This window comes from Gracilinanus agilis, chromosome 3, assembly GCF_016433145.1.
Source record: "Gracilinanus agilis isolate LMUSP501 chromosome 3, AgileGrace, whole genome shotgun sequence".
NCBI classification, from domain to species: domain Eukaryota; kingdom Metazoa; phylum Chordata; class Mammalia; order Didelphimorphia; family Didelphidae; genus Gracilinanus; species Gracilinanus agilis.
Window position 1 is genome coordinate 130,663,059 of NC_058132.1, and position 25,752 is coordinate 130,688,810.

The following is a 25,752-nucleotide window of genomic DNA, read 5'->3' on the forward strand; positions in this document are numbered from 1 at the left end:
AAAAAATAAATCCAGATTCACCTCCTCCCCCACCTCTCATATAAAAAATGTATATAATACCCTTTTCCCATAAACATTTATACATTTTTTTTTCTGTTTTGTACACTTCCACTGACTGTAGGATAAGGGCTTATTTTATTTTCTCTGAGCATGGAGGCTACTTAAGTGGCACAAAAAAAGTAATGGGAATGATAATTTCTTATTTAGAATGACATGCACATTTTGTATAGGAAAACAGTGCGAAACATAAATTCCACTGTGAGAGAAAAGGATAAAGAAATCATCACCAGGAGTGTGATTCAACGGGACTAAGTTATTCAAAGGAATTCTGGTATCTTGAATACTACCAAAAAAAACTAAAAACACAACATTCTAGTTATCATGTCATCACTACTTTAGCAAGAAATGATAAATGAGAAATACCCTGACTCTTACTACATACAAATCTTTTTTCACTCTCATATATCACCCTTGAGTACTATCTTGGTTATTTCCATTTCTCTGATGCCCAGTGACCTCATTTAACAATAAATTTCATATGACATACATGTCTGTATGTTAGTCAAAGCTACAAAATATTTTTTTCCTTCAAGACTCAGCTAAAATGTCATACTTTCCATTAAACTTTCTCTTATTCTTTCCAAAAGGATCTCTTCCCCTTCCACCTCCCCTGCCTTCTCTTCTATCATTGCCTATCTCTCCTATTTCTTATCAATGCATTTCCTAGAAGTGAGCTTAGGCAAAGTAGGAAAAAAAAGATAAAAAATAGTATATGAAAATATATTAATGGCTCTAATTTTTGTGCTATGATTCACCAGAGAAAATCTTATTGTGGGGAAGTGGATCATTATAAAAATTCAATTTAATTAGATTTAACAAGGATTTACTGGAGCTTTTACTCCAGGTACTGGGATACAGAGACCAAGATGAAATAGTCCAAATGAAGCTTGCCCTAATTATTATTCCAACTTTTGTTCTGATTTTCTTTTACTAAAGGCAAGTTACTTGAATTTTTATGGCCTCAATTTTGTCAACTATGACTTACAGGGCTATGGTTATGGCTAGCATTATAAATGGAAAAGAAATAAAGAAGTTACTCTACTGATAATTGGTCAAAGGATATCAAAGGGTAGTTTTCAGAGAAAGGAAGTCAAGGTATCAAGAAACATAAAGAAATAATTAGAGAAATGTAAATTAGAACAACCATGAGGTACCAATTCACATTGCTAAGATTGGCAAAGTTCACAAAAAAGGAAAATCACAAATGTTTGAGGGACTACAGGAAAACAAGTATATTAATGTATTGGTGAACCTGTGTTCTACTTATTCTAGGAAGCAATTTGGAACTATGCCTCAAAAGCTGTTTAATTGTGCAACACCTTTGACCCAATGATACTATGCCCTAAAGAGATTAGAAAAAGAGAAAAAGTATCCATCCATACAAAAATATTTATAGCAATTCTTTTTGTGGCGGCAAAGAATTAGAAATCAGGTGTATCTATCACCAGGGGAATGATTGAACAAGAAATGATATGTAAGTCAATAGAACTATAAGAAATGATGAATGGGATGGCTTCAGAAAAGCCTGCATAGAATAGTATAAAGAAATGAAAAGTAAAATGAGCAAAACCAAGGCAAGGATTTATAAAAAAAACTATAATAATATAAAAACAAACTTTGAAAGAATTAAGAACTTTGATCAATCCAGTGAAATCAATCCCAGTTTAAGAGGTCTCATGATGAAAAATGCTATTCACTTCTAGAGAGGGAAGTGATAGATTCAGAGTGTATACATTTTTTGCATATGGTAAATATAGGAATTTTTCTTGTTTTGGTAACCTGTAACAAGTTTTGCTTTTAGTGTTTCTCTTAAGGGGTGAGAGGGAGAGAATATGAAATGGAAAATAAAAAATAGGGAAGTTGGAGAGTGGGAATGATTTTGGGAGAAAGATAATTTCTGTTTTAGATAATATTGACTTTTGGGATGCTTATAAGATACACTTTAAAATGTTTAATGTTGGACTTCCACTTTTGGAAGCCTGGATGGTAGAGTAAGAAAGGAACACTCTGAGCTCAAAGAAACCCACTACCAAACAACCACAAAAAAAAAGCCTCAAACAAATTCTGGAGTAGTAGAACCAACAAAAGACAGAGTGAAAAAATGTTCCAACCTAAGACAATGTTGAAGGATGGTGAGAAGTATGGTTTCCCTGGGATAAAAGAAAGCAACCTAGTAGAGCAGTATCTGGGGAAACCAGCAATGGGAGGGCCTGGAATCAATAACAGGCTGTGTTAAAGCAAAATAGCTGCAAGCCTCCCAATAGCAAGGCAGCCAAGACATCCCAGGAAAGCCCACAATGTGGGATTCAGGGAAGCCATCCTGTCCCCATGAAGCATGTATACTACATGATGCTAGGACACATTCCAGAACCCAAAGGCAGGTAGGCAGCTCCCAAGAAGTACACACTGCAGGATCTATGGGCACACTGTGGGACCCAAGTCAGGGCACACTGTGGGACCCAAGTCAGGCCACCCCTAAGTACCAGAGCAGACCCCAATACAAGCTTGGGATAATAAGAGCTTCTATTCTGGGATCAGGGTCAAACTTTAATATATAGGCAAGGTCATGAAATAGGCTAGAAAAATGAGCTAGACACAAACCCAAAAAAACCCAAATGCAACCAACCAGACTACACAAAGTTATTTTAGTGACAGAACCTTTAAAAATACAAACTCAGAGGAGGATAAAAATACCAAAACAGCTACAATAAAACCTCAAAGAACAATGGGAAATGGCTTCAGGTCCAATAAGAAATATGGGGAAATCTCAAAAAGGATTTTAAAAATCAGATAAGAGAGGAAAAAGAAAAATTGGGTAAAGAAATGAGAGTGATGCAAGAGAAATCATGAAAAATAAAAATCACTGAAGAAAAAAACTCCCTATAAAACCAAACTTGGTCAAATGGAAAAGGAAGTACAAAAACTCAATGAAGAAAACAATTTCCTAAAAATTCAAATTGGGCAAGTAGAAGCTAGGGATTACTTGAGACATCAAAAAACAAGTAAACAAATAGAAAAAAAAGCAAATGTTAAATATCTTATTGGAAAAACAACTAACCTGAAAAAGAGATCCAGGAGAAATTATCTAGGAATTATTAGAAAACCTGAAACTCCTGGGGGGAAAAAAATCCTTGACACCATATTATAAGAAATTATCATGGAAAACTACCCCGATAGTCTTGGAAAATAGAAGAAAATAGATATTGAAAAAATTCACCAATCATCTCCTGAAAAAGATCCCAAATAAAAAATTCCCAGGAATATGATAGGTAAATTTCAGATCTCCCAGGCCAAGGAGAATTATTATAAACAGCCATAAAGAAACAATTCAAATATTTTTGGAGCCACAGTCAGGACTACACAGGACCTTGTAGCTTCTATACTAAAGAATTGAAGGAATATGATATTCTAGAAGACCAAAGAACTAGGATTACAATGAAGGATCACCTACCCAGAGAAACTGAATATGCTCCTACACTGGAAAAAGTGGATTTTTAATGAGAGTACTTTCAAAAATTCCTAATGAAAACACCACTAAGGCTGAAGAGAAAATATGATGTCCAAATATGAAATGAATGAGAAACATTTTGTAAAAGGGAAGAGAAATTTGAGGGATTTGATAAGATTAAGCAGTTTATATTCTAACATGGGAAGATGATTCTTGTGGTCTTAAGAATAATATCAGTATTTGGGCAGCTAGAAAGAAGTATATATAGAGAGAGGGCATGGGAGAAAACAATATGATGTGATGATATAAAAAAACAAAATTAAGGGGTAAGAGTAAGAAGACTACATGGGGAGAAAAGGAAAGAAGAGATAAAAAGGGTAAATTACTTCATATGAAAAGGCATAAAAAAAGTTCATAGAATAGAGGTGAAGAGTGGGGGCTGAGAGGTAACAGGCAATGCTTGAATTTTATTCTTATCAGAATTGGTTCAAAGTGGGAATAACATCCACATTTAGTAGGGAACTTTCTTACCCTATGAGGAAGTAGAAGGGGAAGGAGAATAAGGCAAGGAGGGGGACTGAAAAAAGAAAGGCTGGCTGGAGGGAGGAAATGATTAGATGCAAAACATATATGAGCAGGGAAAGAAGGGGGGGGCTGGGGTAGAGAGACAGAGATAGACAGACAGACAGAGACAGAGACAGAGGAGGATGGAGAAAGAGAGAAAGAGAAGGACAAACAGGGAAAAATAAGATGGAGTGAAATGTTCAGTTAATCATAACTGTAAATGTGAATGGTATGAACTCACACTTAAAACGGAACCAGAAGTCAGAGTTGTCTACGCGAAACACATTTAAAGCAGGGAAATGCATAGAGTAAGCTAAACATACATATACCAAATGACATAGCATCCAAATTCCTAAAGAAGTTAAATGAATTACAGGAGGAAATAATAAAACTACTGAAGTGGGAAATCTCAGCTTTCTCCTCTCAGAACCATATAAATCTAATAAAAAAATTAACAGGAAAGAAGTTAAGGAGGTAAATATAATTTTAGAAAAATTAGATATGATAAATCTCTGAAAAAATTAAATGAGAATAGAAAGAAATGTACCTTTTTTTTCAGTGGTACAAAAACTGATCATGTTTTAGGGCATAAAAGCCTCACAACCAAATGCAGAAAAGTAGAAATATAGCCTTTTAAGACTACACTGCAATAAAAACTCCATTCAACAAAGGGCTGCAGAAAGATTAAAATTTAATTGATAACCAAATAATAGAATCCTAACAAATGAGTGGGTCAAAGAACCAATCACAGAAATAATAATTTCACTAAAGAGAAAGACAATGAGATACCATATCAAAATTTATGGAATGCAGTCAAGGAAGTACTTAGGAGAAATTTTATGTATCTAATGCTTACATCAGTAAAATAGAGAAAAAGCTGATCAATGAACTGGGCATACAACTAACAAACAACAACTAGAAGAACAAATTTAAAAACCCACTTAAACACCAAGTTGGAAATCCTAAAAATTAAAGGAAAGATTAATAAAAATGAAAGAAAACCACTTGACTGATTAATAAGACAAGGAGGTGGTTTTATGAGAAAAACCTCAATAAAACATATAAACCTTTAGTTAATTTGATTTTTTAAAAAAAGAAACCGAATGACTAGTATTGAAAATAAAAGGGTGAGTTCAACACCAATGAAAAGGAAATTAAAGCATTCATTAGGAGCTATTTTGCCCAACTATATGCCAATAAATTTGACAACTTAAGTAAAATGGAGGAATATTTACAAAAAATATAAATTAGCCAGATCAACAGAAGAGGAAATAGAATACTTAAACATCCCTTTCTCAGAAAAAAGAAATAAAACAAGCCATCAATGAATTCCTTAAGAAAAAATCCCCAGAAGCAAATGGATTCACAAGTAAATTCTACCAAACATTAAAGAACAATTAATCCTTATACTATATAAATTATTTTGGAAAAATAGGCAAAGAAGGAGTTCTAGGGGGCAGCTGGGTAGCTCAGAGGATTGAAAGCCAGGCTTAGTGATGGGAAGTGCTAGGTTCAAATCCAGCCTCAGATACTTCCCAGCTGTATGATCCCGGGCAAGTCACCTTTGACACCCTTACCACTCTTCTGCTTTGGAATCAATACTCAGTATTGATTCTAAGATGGAAAGTTAAGGGTTTAAAAAAAAAAGGAGTTCTACCAAATTCCTTTTATGTCATAAATATGGTTGTGATATCTAAGCCAGATGAGCAAAAACAGAGAGAAAGATAATTATAGACCAGTTATAGACCAATTTTGAGAATTGAGTGAAAGTTAGATAGAATAGGTGGATGAACAGTCCTGAAAAGGATTTGGCAAGCTCACACATCAGAGGTGCTAGTCCTTCATGTGTATTTATACATATACATATACTTATATATGTATATAGAGAGTATTTATACATATATATACTGTTGTGAGGAAGATTATTTAGTATTAGTTACATACAGTTTATATGGACCTAGCAGGAAGGACTGGAGCATTCCAAGATGGAATGAAGGAGCAGGAAGTAGGGCTTGTGCCCTGAGAGAGACTCCATTAGTGGTTGGCACAAACTGTTGCTAGCCCTGGGAGATCTCAGAGTTAAGGACACCCTGCAACCTGATTCCCTGGGATCCTGAGTGGTGGAGGCTTTCAGCAAGTGGACAAGACCTGCAGAGCTGCACCAAGTGGAGGAGGAGTTTGGGATCTGGTAGACAGCATCTCAAGCACACTCTCTCTACTTGGGTACCTTGGACCACCTTGGCTTTTGGCATCCTGTGATTATCCTTGGATAATCGTGAGCCCCAAAGCCACCCTCAGGCCCTTTAGCTGTGCTGGTCAAACCTGGCTGGAACCAGGTTTAAAGCAGACTTCCCAGTGACTCCAGAACTGCTCCTTTGGGCCCTGCCTGGCCTGGGTCATTTAGATTAGAGAAGTCAAGTCCTCCCCTTGTCCTGTGTTTTGCCCTTTAAGTTTTTAAGTGCAGAATCCCCTATCCCACCTTTATTTAGTTAATCATAATTAAACTGTTAAAAACCTTTACCTTGCCTGTTGGTTCCAAAGACCCTGGCCTAGGGTGAGCTGGGTGAGCTGGGGCCAACTGCCATTCTTGACAGTTACCAGCTTAGCAGTGAACTCTGATCTCCCTATCCTGGTTGGTCCTTTCTCTCCTTCAACCCAGCGTGTGTACCCAAACCATTTAGGTTATATTTTAACATCCCTGGTGCCCCATCCTTTTACAGTTTGTCACTCCCGATGGGTGGGTAACAGAGAGACAGACAGGAAGTGTACTCTCGGGCTACTAGAATCACACAGGAAGTTAGAGGGGTTTGAACATTCTATGAGGGAGCTCAGCCATTGAGTGTGAGCTCAAAGTTCTCTCTCAACCAGTGGTGAGCTGCTCAGAGCTTCTCAGCCCCCACCCCAAGTCATTCATAAAATCTCTGTGGGAAAGCAAAATACCATTAGACCTGGAGTAGCCCCAGAGAAAGGGATTTGTACCAATTTTTTTGTGTTTTGTTCTCTGTCGTTTCTACTTGATTATAATTGAACTTGTGATTGTTTTATTAATTGCTATTAGTCAGTAAAGTGTGTCTAATAATAACTCTGATTTTATGTACAGCTGGTCAGTTTGGGCAATGATGGGAACAATGTTATTTGAAGATTGGATTGATTATGTCCTTTTGACACTGGAAAGGAGTTTTGGCTCTCCCTTATCTGTGGTTCAAAATCATACCCAGGTATTTTAGGGGGATGATGGATGTTGAAATAGCACAACCATTTAGGTTATATTTTAACATCCCTGGTGCCCCATTTTTTACAATACATACACATGTATGTACAGTACAATCTATTCATATACTCAGATAAACCAAGTAATTTTGATGGGGTGGTACAAGGTGCCAGGTGATGGGGAAAGAGGTAAGGAGGGGTTGAACTTTGAAGAGAGTTAAGAATTCAGAAAAAAGTTGAGGAAAGGTAAGCTAGAACCACAGTGGCATCAATCTTAAATTATCTGATTTTTATACGTTTTTTAGGATTTGAGGGTGTCACTACTACATTTATACTCCTAAAGAGGACATTTATCTAGGAGTTGTAATATGAGATGATTTGAAAGATATTTATAGAAGGTCTGTCTCTTAATGCAGTGTACACAATCTGGAATAATTAGAATCTTATTGTGGGATAATGCAAAAGGTGACTAGTAAATTATATGTAATATAAGGAGGAGGTAAAATAGTTGTGAATTCTGTGATGAGAAATGGTAATAAAAAGGCCCTCAAATAGTTTTCTTTCCTGAGAGAGATGGGAAGAAAGGAATAAGAGAGGTGCTAGTGGAAAACATTAAGATTTTCAAAGGAAGAAATAGATAGGTTTGAAGAGAGACAAAACATAGAAGTTATTACATTCTATGTTTTTTAACAATGACAAGAAAATAAGTTTAACAACTTTTAAAAAATCAACTGAAGAACTACATAATTTAAGGTAAGGAGGTTGGTGAAAATTCTTAAGTACAATTGACTCAGATGTGAACTTAACTGTTAGAGTAGGAGTGTCCTTTAGATAAGATGCTGAAGAAGACATATTTTTTGGTAGCTAATCAAGTTAATACTTGGGAAAATTAAATTCAAAAAAGTCATGAAAAAATTTTGAGCCATATAACATTTTAGAGCGAAATTTCCTTCTAACATGACTACAGTATAAAAATCTAAGCCATTTAACAATTGCTTTTTATTCAGCAAAAAATTTTCACCTACTTACTAGTAAAAATATTTACTAATCAACTAAATAACACAATAAATTTTAGCTACATTAAAATGCAGCAAAATACACTCTTAAAAAAAAGTCATGCAGGCTATTACCATAGTATGTTGGTAGTATTCAAACACAGTACTAACACGAACAGACAAATATGAGACAACAACTTTATAATGATTAGGGCTTCACATTTTATAAGAACCACATTAAAGGAAAGGTTATTTTAGCATTGAATACCTGAGCTACTCGGCTGCTGCAGTAAACCTAATGCATCACTTTTCTTTCTCTATTGCTTTCCTGAACAACAGCAATAAATAAATTAAAAAGTTATTTTCATAACTATCCAATTACTATCTGATAACAGTGTACTAGTTAGATGCGTTGGCCTAACTAAAGTTTCTGGAGGAAAAAAAAAGGAACTAGTTTAAAATATTGAGCTAGCATCAAACTACTAATTAAGATTATGCATAACTAAAAATAAATTGCTTTGGAAATGACTATTACTTCTATTACAATTTATGAGAGCTACAAATAATTTATCACAGCCTGTACACAGGGAGAATGAGATAGTAACTTCATAATAAAAGGAAGAATAGGGAGCCATGGAGGGTTTTTTGAGCAGGGAAGTTAGTCAGGTCTATGTTCTATGATAATTTTGAAAGCTATTTATGAGATGAAAATCTTAAAAAAGAGAATTTGGAGATGATATTGGATACTATTGCAATAATTCAAGAAGAACTTGAATTAGAATAGTAGAAATGTGTGTGGAAAGATATAAAAAAGCATTAATTTGATGCTCTAAGTCAGTGATGGGCAAACTACAGCCTGTGGGCCAGATGTGGCCCCCTGAAATGTTCTATTTCAGGCCATGAGACATTATCCCTAATCTGATGAATACAATGAGTAGGATACAATAAAATGAAACTTCCAAAGAGTTGCCTTAGAAATAGGCTGACAGATGAGCATTTCCTTTCCTTTGGCCCCCTCTTTAAAAAGTTTGCCCAGCATTGCTCTAAGTAATTGGGAAAACGATGGTGCACCAGGCAAGTTGGAAAGAGTGAATAGGTTCAGTGGAAAAGATGAGTTCAGTTATGGACATGTCAAGCTGATGTGCTTATAGTAAAAGAATATCATATACTCTTGGACAGACTGGGTATATTTGTGTCTGAAGGCAAAGACCTAGGATTTAATGTGCATTTGAAAGACACTTTCTAGGTCTCCTTAGATCTACTTCAACATTTTATACCAAAACAAACAAACAAACAAATAAACCATAAAACCTGAAATGAAACAAAATCTCATTGGGCTGAATGAATAACTAGTTCTAAGGTAAATATGTTTAATTCTTACAATAGAAGAAGAGCTACTTTTTATAGGAATATAATATTATATTGTAGAATGAGGTTAAATACTTTTATTTGGGGAAAGTATTTCAAAATGGTTCAGGGAGAAACTTTAAATTAGTTCAATGAGGCATCATAACAAAACAAATGAGAAGGACAAAAAAGACATTAACATTACTAAAGGAGAAGAGAATATCTTATATGATACCAAAGGTCAGTCTTTATACTGAATAAGAGATAGAAGAAGTAATCATTTAAAAGTCAAGATAATTTAATCACAAAATTGGCTATTCTAGCTACTGCAAAATTGAGAAATGTAAGAGTTATTCTAGTTTTCCAACTACTACAACAAATTTGTACAATTTGCCAGAGAAGAGTACAGTCTCCAGAAAGAGCTGAGAAGAGATTTAAGGAGACTAAGGAATGGACAATTATTGTAAAATCAAGGTAGATTTATACTTGTTCAAAGTTTATTTGGATATAAATTTAGTGGATGATGTGGAAAAGTGTGGTCTTGACTTTGGAATTGATTAGTGTATGTGTATCCAGAATTTAATTTCAGTTCATTGAGACAAACTTTTTTAATTAAGCATCTTCTATGTGGTGGACACCCAGGATACAAAAATGAACAATCTCTCTTCTCAAAAAGCTTATATTTCATGGGGGCAGCTGGGTAGCTCAGTGGAGTGAGAGTCAGGCCTAGAGACAGGAGGTCCTAGGTTCAAACCTGGCCTCAGCCACTTCCCAGCCGTGTGACCCTGGGCAAGTCACTTGACCCCCATTGCCCACCCTTACCACTCTTCCACCTATGAGACAATACACCAAAGTACAAGGGTTAAAAAAAAAAGCTTATATTCCTAAAAATGATAGAATAACAACAGAAATATCACCCATGGATTTCCAACTGGATATTTACAAACAGTACCTTCTGTCTGGAAAAGGATGGAAATCTCAGGGTTGAGAAATTTACTACCAGATAGTAATATAGTGATACAAAAGAAGCCTCTCACTCTACAGCAACATATTCCTATACAAATGTTAAAAAGTTAAAAAAAAAGTTTAATCTAAACAATATCAACTAAGTGTCCTTGCTAAATTGGCTATTTGTTTGGTTTGTCACCTATGACAAAAGTGTATTAACTCAAGTCAGGAGGACACTGCATAGCAAAGTACACTAAAAGGTATTTTCAAAAAGTCTCAATCTCTCTGAGATAGCTAGTCTAAAAATGTCTGCATAATGTTTTATTTTGGAATATTTTATTTTTAATCCCTAAATTTCTCTGCTGAAATGGTCGCTATATTTAGTCTCACATAATTTATGGAATATATGGAATTCTCATTTGATGCTCAAAGGACATAAAATGCTATTTTATGTAATAGCCTATTCTCTACCTCTGGGCAGTATTTTCATCTATAGAATGTTTGACTGCAACTTGGTACACTGAATAATGATTGTGGAAAGAAACTGTGTTTATTTTTAGAGAAAACAGTTTGTGTTCTAACCCTGTCCACAAGGAGACATAATAATTTGTAGCTTCCAGATAAATGATATGAACCACATTTTTATGATATATCTTGACTTGAAAAGCTGTTAAGATGGAGGAATTATTTTTCTCAGTCCATAGTGATCCAAAACTGAAGTAGCTATTTATTTACTAGCACATATCAACCTTTGCTGTATAGAAGATTTTTTTTTTCATTCATCTCAATGCTAGTGGTCTAAATCAGTAAAGATGGCTGATTAAATCTGGTTTCCTGGGGACACATATCACTGGTAGTTGGCTTTCTTTTCTGACAGGTTTCAGTCACTTTATTTTCTCAGCTTTCTGCTTCAGTAGTTTAACAAAAACCTGTTAATATTGGTACTGAATGTGCTTTAAGATTCCTTACATTTTTGTTACATAACTTCCAATAGTATTTCTTCCTTTTTTTACACCAAAAAAAAAAACACATTTTGACTGAAAAAATAACTACTCAAAGTTTAAGTTTGTAATTTCCTCCATTGTAACTATAATACAACAAAGAGGCATCCTGTTACAGTGATAAGAGTGACAAACTCAAAACCGGAAGACCTAGATTCATTATCCCACCTCTTACATAGACTGGATTTGTGTCCATGGAAGAGTCACTTAACCTTTTACTGCTTTAGGCAACTCTGAGATTATAAATTACATAGAAGCAATCTTAGATCTGGTACAGGGAGTTTTCTCATCGAGGAAATTTATTCTAAGGAAACTAAAGGTCCTGTTACTAAGCCTATGTTTTATTACCTACTAAGTGTTGTGAGGAAGATTAGATTAGGTATTGATTATGTATTAATTAAGTTGTACATAGAAGGAAGGAGCTGGAGCTGGGAATTCCATGATGGAATGAGGGAGGAGGAAGTCTGACTGTGCCCTGAGTGTGGACTCCATTAGTGGTGGGCAAAACTGTTGCCAGCCTGGGAGACCTCAGAGCAAAGGACATCCTGCTTTCTGTTTTCCCCTGGGATCCTGTGTGGTGTGTCATCTAGCAAAAGGACAAATCTACAGAGCCAAGAGAGGAGGAGAAGTTTGAGAACTGGAGGACAGTGCTTCAAGCAGAACCCTCTCTACTTGGTACCTGAGACAACTTTAGCTCCGGGCATCCAGAGATCATCAGTGGATTGCAGTGAGAATCCCAAAGCCACAGAGCCCTAGCTGTACTCAAGCCTGGCAGGTTCCAGGTTTGAGGTGGAAACCCAAACACTCCATTTATAGCTCCTTAGGCCCTGTTAGTTTAGATCACTAAGTTAAAGTAGAATAAGTCCTCCCATTGCCCTGTGGTTTTATCCTTTAGATTTTAAGTATAGAAATCCTTTCCCACCTTTTAGTCTAACATAATTAAAGCTGTTAAATCCCTTTTACCTTGTTAGCCTGTTACTATACTCTGGTCTAGTGGAAGCTGGGTGACAGTTAAGATCAACTGCCATTCCTGTGGAAATCCAGTAAACTCTGGTCTCTTCACCCTGGTCCAGTCTCTCATAAATCCTAGAGTGTGTTCCCACAAACCACTTAGTTTATTGTAATATCCCTGGTGACCCCATTACCTTACATATATTTCCTACATAAGATAAAACTTCACAAACTTAAATTGATCTCAAAGAATTCCTTTTTTCTTATTGTGAAACTTGTGGAAGCCAAATTGAACTTCTTTTAATCTCATTTTATGATAGAATTTTTGGTCTCACCCATAAGCAGTAATAGGGTCACAAGAATTGGACATAACTGAAATAACTCTACAACATTAGCAGGAATGAATGATTTTGACTTGCCCAGAGAGTGATAAAGGTCAACAGCAGTTTCAGTAAAGCTAGTGTACTGGAGACCCATGAACATACCAAGCTGGTTTATCAGAATTCTTTACTGATTTATTTATAATTGATTTATTCCATTAATCAATCTCAGACTTAATATTTATAAAAAATAAAATGAATTAAAATAGATTTCATAAAATAGTCCTATGAAAAAAGTAACAAAACAAATAGAAAAGGAAGAGTCATCTAATGTTGATAAAATTTAATGAGTTTCAGGAAAAATATACTCCTAAGCTAACATTAAACAAGAAAGAATATGGTAAAAGAATAGTTACTATAAATGTATGAGACTGAACTAACTTCCCTATTAATATTGAGGTTACCATCATCTTCCCAGTTAACTTAGGCTTGAACTGTGTTATACTTTATTCCTTATTTTCTCTTATCCCTCATGTTTTTTTTTTCCCTCTATGTTCCCTTCTCTTCTCTGACATTGTGACCATCCTAGTTACACTAATTCATGAGTGGCTTCCTAGTACCTCCAGGAACAAATACAAATTTTTTTGGTCTTTTAAAGCCCTTCATAAATTGGCCCCTTTCTTTCTTTCCTCTCTTCTTATATACTATTCCCCTACATATACTCTGTGATCCAGTGACATTAGTCTCCTTGTTCTTCCTCACACCAATACTTCATTTCTTTTTTTTTTCTTTCTTTTTTTTTTTTTTTTAAATTTTAAACCCTTAACTTCTGTGTATTGACTTATAGGTGGAAGATTGGTAAGGGTAGGCAATGGGGGTCAAGTGACTTGCCCAGGGTCACACAGCTGGGAAGTGTCTGAGGCCAGATTTGAACCTATGACCTCCTGTCTCTAGGCCTGGCTCTCAATCCACTGAGCTACCCAGCTGCCCCCTCAATACTTCATTTCTTGACTGAGCATTTTCTCTGGCTGTCCCTATCCATGGAATACTCATATTCCTCATTTGGACCTCCCAGTTTCCCTGGGTTCCCTCAAGTCTCAGCTGAAGCCTCGCCTTCTGTTATAGGCTTTTCTCAAACCTACTTTACCTTAGTTAACTTCCCTCTGAGATTATCTACAAATAACTTATATATAGCTTGTTTATACCTAGTTTTTTGCATGTAGGCTCCCTCATTAGACCATGAACTCTAAAAGTAGACTATTTTTTTGTATTTCTTTGAATTCTTAGTCCTTATTATAGTGACAGGAATAAAATAGGTGATTAGCTAGTACTAGCTCACTGACTAACAGGAACATAAAGGACTTTTAAAAGAAAATACAAAATAAATCAATTTGAAAATATCAGTGGGACAAGGTATATTGTTGCTATTTATAATAAATATCAAATAGACAAATCTCAAATAACCCTTTAGTAACTTCCATTTCTAAAAAGGAAAAGTATCTATATGGCTTGCTACAAAAAATGCTGGGTAAACTATTTTGTAGTATTTAGTATCCATGCCATATTTACACCACAATATAGTTAATTCCCAAATCTAAACTAGTCATTAAGTTCTGGTGTTTATCAATTTTACTGAAAGAGCCTAAGGGAGCTTTCTGGGAGTACTATCATGTCAAGGTCACAGGATTAAGTGAACAGTGATGACAATAAAAAAGGCATTTCTGTCTATTCCAAAGGGTTTTACTAAGTTACTTAAAATGCCATAAACATAAATAGTTGTCTTTCTCTACAATGCATCCATGACAGCTAACTTCAAAATACAGCACTCCAGGGCAAGGAAGCTTTCCAATCTAACCAGGAGCCTTTGTTATTGACAAAAGAGATTAATGTGTAGGAGGCTACAGATATCAAGAGATGCACAGTCTAATACATATCATACTTTCCTTTTTGTGTGTATAGATAATGTAAAATCATTGTAAACACATTTTATTTCTGAGAAGAAAAATATATATTGTGTGATTCTGTAAAATGAGCAAAATATTTGCAATGAAAAAACAACACTGGTTTAACTATATTATATACTTATGTAAACTGTCTTTTATTTTTTCTGCCAGAATATTTAAAAATAAAATAAACTTAAACCCAATATTTTATTTTACAGAATACAGAAAATATAAATAAACATCTTTTAAACTGAGAGGCAAGCTGAAAAAAATACCACATCAAAAGAGCCTTGAGATTTCCTCTCTAGTCTAATAAAGTAGTATCTCCAGTGATTCCAACACCAAATGCCTCTAGAAGTCTGCCAAAAAGCCAGATGTTACTGCTTCAAATGTTTTTCCTACAGCTTGGTATAGATTTCATAATTATCACCTAAATAAAGAAAATTATAGAATGTGATAATCTTGCTATAACCTGAGGCACTTGTTATAAAATGGTGAAAGTTCTCAAGTTTTATACCATTTGTGTGCTAAATAGAAATAAAGATACTTCAATAATAAAATTTATACACACAGATCTGTGTATACATGTGTAAATGTACATATAAATATATTTTAGTATGAAAAATGAAAAAAATATTTCTCTGAGTCTTTGAGAGGCATCACAAAATAAACATTGTCTAATATTAGTTTTCCAAATACTGTTAGTTTGCTATTCCTAATCACTTCATTATTTCAAAAGATCTATGATTTAATTAATTAAAATAATTTAATTACTCTCCACTGAAACAGATCACAACCCCTCTTACATTTTAGTACGTGATTTCATAAGTTGCTATAGTAAAAAAAAATTACCTGACATCAATGATTTTAGTGATGAGCACCCCTGAATTTTGTTGTATTTATCTTCAGATGACAATTTGTTATTCAACCCAGTTTGTGGTCTTTCCATATCTGAAGACCTGCCAAAACTTAAATTTTGCCAGTAATGCCTTTGAAAAAGCTGTATCATTTTACATAACAATGAAGTTTCTCATTAGGTTGCCACAAAACTAACCACATATTGGATGATAAGAATGTTAATTAAATTTATTTTGTACCTCATTACTACAAAATATCATTTAGTTGTGCACTATTTTAAAGAAGAGTGCTTATTTAAAAAAACCTTGATATTTAGAGTACTAGTCAAAAACTGTTTCAAATCCTGCAATGGCTCTTCTCTGCCTACTAAAGTTCACTTTCCTTAGGCTGACCTCCACAATCCTGTAAAATTTTTTAAATGCTAACTAGAAGTAGTAGCCCAATAGGTTCTTCATCTTATTCCCATCTATTTAATCCATGGTACTTTTGTCAATTGAATAATACTTTTGGGTTTATTTTTTGCTGCTGTTGGCTCCTTATAAAAAAATGTGTCACTTCTGTGAAAACATTTCATTAAAATTTTAAATTACATAGAGAAGTCTATTGTGTTTAAGATTCCTATTTTTACTTACATTATTTTTTTTAAAAATCCTTACCTTCCATCTTGGAGTCAATATTGTGTATTGGCTCCAAGGCAGAAGAGTGGTAAGGGTAGGCAATGGGGGTCAAGTGACTTGCACAGGGTCACACAGCTGGGAAGTGTCTGAGGCCAAATTTGAACCTAGGACCTCCCATCTCTCGGTCTGGCTCTCAATCCTCTGAGCTACCCAGGGGCCACCTTACTTACATTATTTTTATATCCTCCTTCAGACTTTCTTTTTGATTTTGTATGTCCAGTTTTTCAAATCCAACTATTCCCCTTTAATGAACTTCAATAGATTTTCTTTCTAAATTTGTCCTTCTACCTCAAGGTGCAACATCTTATTTATATGCCATCATGCTCTACAACACTGATGAAGCTACACCGGTTCTAAGGAATTACCACTTCTTCCTTATCTAGATATCAGTAATTATTTTTAAAATTTTAGAATTACTCCAGGAATTGAATTCAAGTTAACTGATCTATTAGTTTGTAAATTCTATTCTCTTCCCTTTTCTTAAAAAATCAGGAAAACATTTGAACTTTTTCAGTTTTACTGCATCACAACTTTTTTTTCCAGTATCTTCCTAAGATTACTGACCATGGATCAATAATCTCATATTTCAATTTTTTTCATTATCCTAGGACATAATTTGTCCGAACCTGGTATACTCATATCACAGGCAGCTATGGATCTTATTAATTACTCTCTACCTGGGTTTCAGTTTTCCATTAGTCATATATTTTCTGTCCTTTCCAGTTCCAAGATTATTATCCTTAGAAATCAGTGGTCCAAGTCAAGATAGAAGAAGTATGGCCTGGATTCTCCAACATGAACTTGCCAAATAGATATAGAAAATACACCAGATTGAGTCTTAATTAATAAGTCCAAAAAAAAATCCTGATGAGTAATTTTTTTAGTCAAAGTTAGTATAGAGGAATAGAGAGAGGTTACATATCACTGTTTCCTAAACTCCATAGTACGGCTAAACTAGATTCAACACTGTTCTCACATATAATACAGCATCTTCTGCCTCTGTGCCCATGAACAGGATTTCTCTTTTCTCTATGCCTGGAATGTATTCATTATTCTCACCTCTGGCTCTCAGAATTCCTTCAAATTTCAGCTTGTGTGCTACCTCCACAGAAGTGTTTGGTGATCTTCCCGATTGCTAGTATTTCCCACTCTGAAATCATCTTCAAACTACTTGGTATATATTTTAAGTTTACTTTTATGTATACATGTTGTTTGCTAGTAAAATGCAGGCTCCTTGAGGACAGAGAGTTTTGTTTTTGCCTTGTTAAGTCAATACCTGGCAGTGTCTAGCACACAGCAAATGAATACCAAATGGTGTAGTGTGAAATCTCTTAACCCCTCTCTATGATTATTTTAGTAATAGCTTAATCAAGATATGCCTTGAGCATAGTAAAGCAATGGAATCATAAGTCAAGTGAATGTCAGCATCTTTTATTAAGAGCAGTTACCTTTAGTATCAATGTAACTATTATACTCATATCAGTATAAGTCATACTACATCAGCGTATTACAATTAAGTTCTTTAGGTATTGATCTAGTGCTTAATTGGTAGCCTAGCTCTGTTAGCCTTAAAATACTTCTCACTTAAGGTTTTTAAAATGTTTATCCACCCTTTTCTTTCTATTATTGGCTGTTTCAGGTCAAACACACCCATGTCATCTAATTTTACTTGAAGCCTGAAGAACTGTAAGAGATCTGAACTCAAATCTTATTCCTGCTACTGATACTTGTACTTGGACCTGATTTCGCACCTATACCTGACTTTGTACTGAGTATCAATGTATTTTTAGCTGAATTTAAAAGGAGTAGTAAGCTTTTTGTGTACAAAAGTAGAACACTCATAAGGCTCGAGGTCTTTGGTATTGACCAGAGTCCAGCTTTATTGTAAGACTGGCCCCCTCTCAATAAACATATATATATATTTTTTTTGACTTAGAGACTTTGTTTTACTTTTTGGAGTCCCTGCTAATAAATTTTCATCACAATGGCAAGTAATTTGTCAGGCTTTGCCAAACTGGAAAAATTCAGGTCCAATGGCAGACTGCGCTTCTGTTGTCTGAAGGACACCCTGGCTATGTTCAGAGAGGTATCTCTTTAGAATGTTAATCTTCAGATGGTGAATTTATTTAACTATAGAAATTCTCATGGAATCTATTTAATAAAGGCATAGAGGGACTGCAATTTGCATCATTAGAAAGAGTACTTACATAAAAGAAAATACATATAAATACAGCCATAATGTACAATGTTATAGAGTACCATGTGTGTTATTTGGAATTTTTGGGGTTCCATTTTAGAGGTATTTGGGGTTCATTTGAGCCTTAAAATATTTAGATTCTGACAAACTTCCTGTGGACGGTTAGGGGACTTTGAAACTATATTTCCCATGATTCCTCTTGAAAAATGGAGGTAGACAGGAAGTGTGATGACATAAGAGAATGATATAAGACTCCTGGGGTCATTGGAGGCAGTCTCTCTTTTGCTACCTGGACTGGAGCTGGGTTTTACATAAGGAGGGGAGAGAAGGGAATGGTTGAAGCGGCGTTTTTGAAATAGATTTTAGCCAGGCGCATGGTCATTTCTTTATTTTACCAAGATGGTCCTAATTAAAATATTACTTCTCCTTTTAATATCAGTCTCTATTATTTTTAATTATGACACATGTGGAAAGGAACAAGCATTTCATTAAATACTTTCTATATGCCACATATCATGCACTGTCTTTACAAAGATTTAATTTATTCCTCAATAAAATCCAAAGTAGCTGGTGCTATTAGCATCCTCATTTTACACTTGAGAAAACTGAGGTAGAGAGAGGTTGTGACCTGCCTAGCAACTAGTAAGTGCATGAGGACAAATTTTAACTAGGATCTTCTTGACTCTAAGCCCACTGCTTTCTGCACCCAACCTTTAATAGGGAGATAAAACAGAACAAAACAAAAAACAAACAAAAAAATCCCATTCAAGTATAGTTATCCAAAACTCCAGGACAACAGATCAAGACTATTGGGAGATGGAAAACTTTACATAAAATAAAACCAAACCCCCCACCCCCAAATTTCTTCTTCTAAAAGTCAGACTGAAAAGAGATTATTAGCCTAAATCAAGAAAAAAAGAAACACTTTTTATAAAATGGAACAATCTTTTGAAAAATATTTTGTGAAGCATTATAAACTAATGAGTTAAATAAGAAAAATAGTAAATGGTTCTAAAAAAGTGACATTTAGTTCTTTAGGTCATCCAAATATATTGAAGGATGATTTGAAAGATAAAGGTATTATTATTGATTTTGTATATGCTTGCTATCTTAGATAATGCTGAATATTTGTAATAAAGGGCTTGACTTTAAAATAATTACTTCAACAGAGATTTTCTTCATGTGACAATGTTAATAGAAGAAAATACTGGCATTTCAGCTGAAAAGCTTGCCAAAAAATAAATAAATAAGTAAATAAAAATAAATAAAATTTTTTAAAAATTGGAACCACCGACCAATTTCTAGGACAAAAACAAACAACTGGCAATAAATATTTAAAACTGTTTTCCAATATGGATTATTAACTTTTTCATCATTTGCTTTTCTAAAGACTCATACTAGAAACTTACCAATGAGATACAGCTCCCCAAGCCCCATGTTTGTTTGTGAGAATATTAAGAATCTTTTGCTTCAGTTGATTGGCTGTGACATGATCCCGATGCTTTGCAGCACTGATAAGATGGTCACACATCTTTTCTTCTTCTCTTCTGTCAGCAGCGTATTGGGCACATTGTGACTACAAAAAAACACAACAATTTAGAATGGTTAATTTTTCTACTTTTAGGAAACAGAATTATATTTCCACCTTTACTAAATTCAGCAGTTAATATTTTTTCCATAGGTTGAGTTTTTAATTCATTTTTTAGTTCAGATTATACACGTAGAGTCCCTCAATTATAGGATTATGAGACCTCATAATCCTGGCAATCTCATCAACCATTCCTTAGAAAACTTAATCCTTAATCACCAACACTCCTACTTTGGGTCCCTGTTCTGATTTGTATCTCAAATGGCCCTCCATATCAGGCCAGGCTAGTTTCCAATAATTTTTCACTTTACTCTCTGGTCATTTCTTCACCAGTTAGTGGTGATCTTGCTACTTTGATCAGGGAGCATGCCCTTGAGCACTTCGCTTTTCAGTCACAGGAGCTCTTACAATGTGCTAATATGGTAATCTTTTTTGTGGCCCATATTAGGCAGTCTGGTTCCAGTCATGCTTCCTTATATCCTCTGGCCATTGTATGATGACCAGCTTTGTCACTGTGCATGTAAACTCTATGTTCTTCCTCTCTTTGCTTTCAGCTGCTAGAACCATGATCAAGTCAATACTGACATTGATATTAGAAAGGCTGGATGAATCTTCTTATGATCTCTAATCACTTTCCCTGTGACTTTTCAAAACAAAAATTGTCTACTATTCTATTTTATGTGTTGTCTTCTCTTTCTGAATGCAATCTTCTAGAAGACCTCGACCATCTTTGGGTCTGCATATGTATTTGAGGTTATTAATATAATGCTTGCCATATAGTAAGTAATTAAAAGTACTTTTCTCCTATTAATTTATAGAGTTTTGGATAACTCTCTCAATTTACAGATGAAGTAACTGAAGATCAGAGAATTTTCTAAGGTCACCCAGCTAGAAAGTAGAAGAGGCAGATTTTGAATCCTAGTTTTCTAATCTGAGGTCCAGGATCTAACATATAGTAAACCTGTAACAACATGACTATAATATGGACTAGAGGATGGAGTGTTGCTCTGATCCCACATCTGACAAGTCCTGCCTGGGTGAAAGAATGGTAAGATTACTTAATCTGAGCCTCAGTTTCCTCAGCTGTAAAAACTATAGTACCTATCCCATAGGGTTGTTTTGTGGCTCTGATAAAGTCATGCATATAAAGAATGGCATAAACTTAAAGTGCTACATAAATAAAAGTTAATTCTATTACTACCCACCTCTCTGGGACTCAGCTTCTCCATATGTAAAATAAAAGAGGGATTAGCTAATTTCTAAGGTCCCTTCCAGCTCACAAATTCCTATAACCTGAGTTACTAGTGTAAAATGACTCAAAATACACATGTATGTGTGTATATATAAAATTAAATTAACCTAGAGATGTAATTTATCCAAGATGATACAATTTTGCAAAGCAAATATTAGGACCCTTTTCACTTTTAGTACAGTAATCTTAAAACTACATATCACAATAACTCTTAAGTTAATGGGAAGTATGATTTGATTTATAAAAATTAGATTTTCTTATACTTTTTCAGAAACGAATCTAGTCTATGAGATTTTATACCTGTTCTTTAGCATATTTTGACTTCTAATATCTCTATTAGGATAGACATATATTTGTTAATATAGCGAATATGTGTTAACTATATATATATGTGAATATATATATATGTGTATATATATATATAAACTGTGAATATATCCACATACTGTGGAAGCATATTTTAAAACTTATTTTTAGTAAAGCTGAGCATATTATGGAATAATATTTTTTCCCAAATCTCTTTCCAGTTTCTTAGGGAAAATTCCTTGAGTTAAGGATGGTATACTATTATTTAGAAGAAAAAGGGAGCATTTATCTTGGGTCACAACTTAAGACAGTGACCCTTCTCCCATTTCTATCTCTCAATAAAGCATTATATTTAAAAAAAAGAAGAAGAAGGAAAAGGTTATAATCTAGGCTCTGCCAAAGAGTAGGACTTTGTATAAGTGCTTTCTGGAGTTCAGTTTCTTCATCTGTAAAATGCTGGTATGGACCTACAGGTTCTCTACAGATTTTTCCAGCTCTAAAANATATATATATGTGAATATATATATATATGTATATATATATATAAACTGTGAATATATCCACATACTGTGGAAGCATATTTTAAAACTTATTTTTAGTAAAGCTGAGCATATTATGGAATAATATTTTTTCCCAAATCTCTTTCCAGTTTCTTAGGGAAAATTCCTTGAGTTAAGGATGGTATACTATTATTTAGAAGAAAAAGGGAGCATTTATCTTGGGTCACAACTTAAGACAGTGACCCTTCTCCCATTTCTATCTCTCAATAAAGCATTATATTTAAAAAAAAGAAGAAGAAGGAAAAGGTTATAATCTAGGCTCTGCCAAAGAGTAGGACTTTGTATAAGTGCTTTCTGGAGTTCAGTTTCTTCATCTGTAAAATGCTGGTATGGACCTACAGGTTCTCTACAGATTTTTCCAGCTCTAAAATTCCATTAATATCTGTATTTAAGCAGAATATTACAGTGTAATTGTTACCAACATCTGAACTAGAAACAGAGGGGCTTTAGTTATTGAAAAGAATTCAAGAATGCAGATTTGCATTAAACACTGTCATTCTGATGCAAGTACTTGGTTTAAGTATAATCATTTTACCCTTTGATTCTTTGATACTTTTGTGGGTCTGTGATCTCATCAATGTAGGTACCTCTCAAATAATGAAGACTGTGACCCATTCATCCCTGTCCATGTCATGTGACTTATGTAAGTCTTCCACAGGAAGCTGGGGGCTTCTTTTAACTCTCCTGACATTTTGTGGATACCAGTGGAACAAACCAGTTGCCCACTGTTTAGTTTTCTATTTGAACAGAGCTTCCCCTTTTCTCCTCATTCAGAAATCTTTGCTTACTAAATCCTACTTCTTTTAACTCCCCTACAAGAAACAGAGATGGCCCTTCTCCTTTCCATGGAAAATGACCCTCTATGGGTCCTTGATCCCATTCTATTTCAACTTCTCCAGAAAATTGTTCCCTCTAATCTCCCCTTTCTTTCACCTATTGGTTTCTTTTCTTCTGCTCAGAAATGTCTTCTCTATTATTAAAAGGCAACTAGGTGGCACAAAGATAGAGCACTGGGCGTGACATCAGGAAGACCTAAGTTCAAATCTGACCTCATATATTTGCTGTGTGACCTTGGGAAAGTCTTAACCTCTGCTTGCCTCAGTTTTCTCAGTTATCTGTAAGACTGATAATAACAGCATCTAACTCACAAAGTTATTTTGAAGATCCAATAAGATAATTGTAAAGTTCTTAGCATAGTACCTGGCATACAGAAGGCATCATATAAATGCTTATTCCCTTGTTTAAAATAATTCCCTTGATCCTATAATTTCCACCAGCAATCACTGTATGTTTTACCCCTTCAGCTAAACTTTGAGAAAGTTGCCTATGGAAAGTGCCTCAATTTCTCTTCTCAATCTCTTCTTAAAATTCTGTATGGTTTCTAATCTCATCAAAGAAATAAAGATTCTCTCTCCAAAGTTATCAATGCTTTTGTCATCATCAAATTTAAACATTTTTTCAAGTTTCTTTCTTCTTGACCTCTTTGCAGCATTTGTAACTGTTGATTACATTCTCCTCCTAGAATCTCAATGTTTCTATTTAAAATGGGAATTATGATATTTGCATTTAAGAGAATTCATGTTTAGAGGACTGGTCTTAGAGTAAAGAAGACTTGAATTCAAGTCCTAACAGAGATGGCAAGTCATTAAACCTTCCATACCCTAAAAGAAATAAATTATAGAAAAGCTGGTGACTTTTATCAGAGTATGGAATTTCCCCATATCAATGAAATCACAGAGCCATACAAAAAATAAAAATACTTGTACAACCCTCACAGGGTTGTTGTGATGTAAGTACTCTGTAAATGTTAAAAATTATATCCAAACTTGAGATGTTTTTAATATTACTACTGAAATCTCTTTTTGATTCCTCATTTCCTCCAATCATTTTAGTTGTCTTGTCAGCTATATCTATTAGTTTCTCTGACAAATCTTAGCTACACACACAGACAGTTAAATAGTGAATCCTGTGGGATAATGAAGAATTTTCTAAGAATAAATAAACAGCTAGTGTCTTTTTTTTCCAAGTTTGGATTTCTGCATAACAAAATAATAGACTATTGAGAAGCAATATAATGAGATAATAGAATAGTGTTAGGAAGTGTGGCAGAAGAGATAAATAACTATGTGAGGACAGTCTTTGTTCATCTCTGATACAGGGTCTGTATGATGTGGCAAATCACTAAAATACTCACTTCCTCAGAAACTACTTAAATCCTATACATTGAAGAAGGGTTTCTTATCTCCATTAGTTGAAAGTGTTTCTTAATAAGGAGCTGCCTGCTTGGAGCAAATCACAGGTACAGATTAAAAAAAAAAAGATTATAGTATTGAGAAGCTCACTTGTAAGTTTTAATATTTCCAAATATTTTCTCAGTGATTAATGATAAATGAGAAAAAAAGAGCCAACTTGCTGCACACTAGCATTTCTTAAGTCTAAGCAATGAGGTGGAGGAAGAGCCTTGTGTTGTAGATATTTGAGTATTTGAAATATTTTCCTGTATATAGACCATCTACTATTACAAATCACTATTTTAGTATATTTCTTTTGAAAAGTAACCACTATAGCAGTCTATAAAAGAGTTAATTCATTTTTCAATTTATCTTCTTGTACAGGGAAGCACCAATTAGTACAATGATCTGCCTCAGTAATGAGGTTAATATTTCATCAGCTCATTGGACAGTAAAATTAAATTTTCATTTTTCTTCCTTAACAATTACAAAGGCTAACCAAATGAATGTTAACTGTGAAGTTACCATCACAAAATAAATCTGGCTTTTCCTTTTCATTTGATGCTTATATATAAAACAACTTCTACCAAATTCCTAGAAATATTTTATCAATATCTTAAAAATTCCTTGATTTATACAATTATAAAATCCAACAGAAAGGTTTTTTTTACATTATTAATACATTTATTCATTTATTAAGTTAGCTCCAGCTTTAAAAAACTTCAGTTTTTCATTTATTGAGCAAAACCTGGTAACAATAAACTATATTAATTTTTCTTAAGTGACAGAATAGCTTAGTTATTAGTCTATAAATTGTAATAAGTTTTTTTTAAAAGTCCCAACCATCATATAATTTCAGTGACAGTGGAATTATCATGAGCCTACTTTGAGGCACCATACTGGTTAACTAAGTATTAAACCTTATAAATATTATCTTTTTGCTTTAAATTCTATTTTAGAGGTTTTCATATGACAAATACAATTAGAATGTTTATATCCCATAAAACATGTTTTTCTTACTGGAAAACAAGATTGACTTAAAGCTGTTCCTTTAGGGAATTTAGTTAATATTCTAAATCTTATTTGCTAACAGAAGCTGAAAGTTAATTGAATATTTTCATTTTGCTTAGAGTTCTGACAGCTCTTATACTTAAACATATTCTTCAAAGAAGAGATAACTCAATCTTTTCTTGTCATCTTAGGTTACTGCTTCATATCTTGGTAAAGATCCAATGTTATATATTGTTGAAGCAATATGAAACTTCATTCTGAGATATGGTTTATTATAAATTTGCT

General features: G+C 34.1%; 1 protein-coding gene across 1 annotated transcript in view; it reads right to left on the reverse strand.

Annotated features, from left to right (window-relative positions):
* NBEA (neurobeachin) overlaps window positions 1-25,752 on the reverse strand; it is an 800,789-nt gene that overhangs the window by 303,578 nt on the left and 471,459 nt on the right. The window contains exon 38 of the mRNA XM_044668958.1: window positions 19,929-20,095. Within this exon, the coding sequence (XP_044524893.1) occupies window positions 19,929-20,095 (167 nt within the window). The remainder of the gene's footprint in view (window positions 1-19,928; window positions 20,096-25,752) is intronic.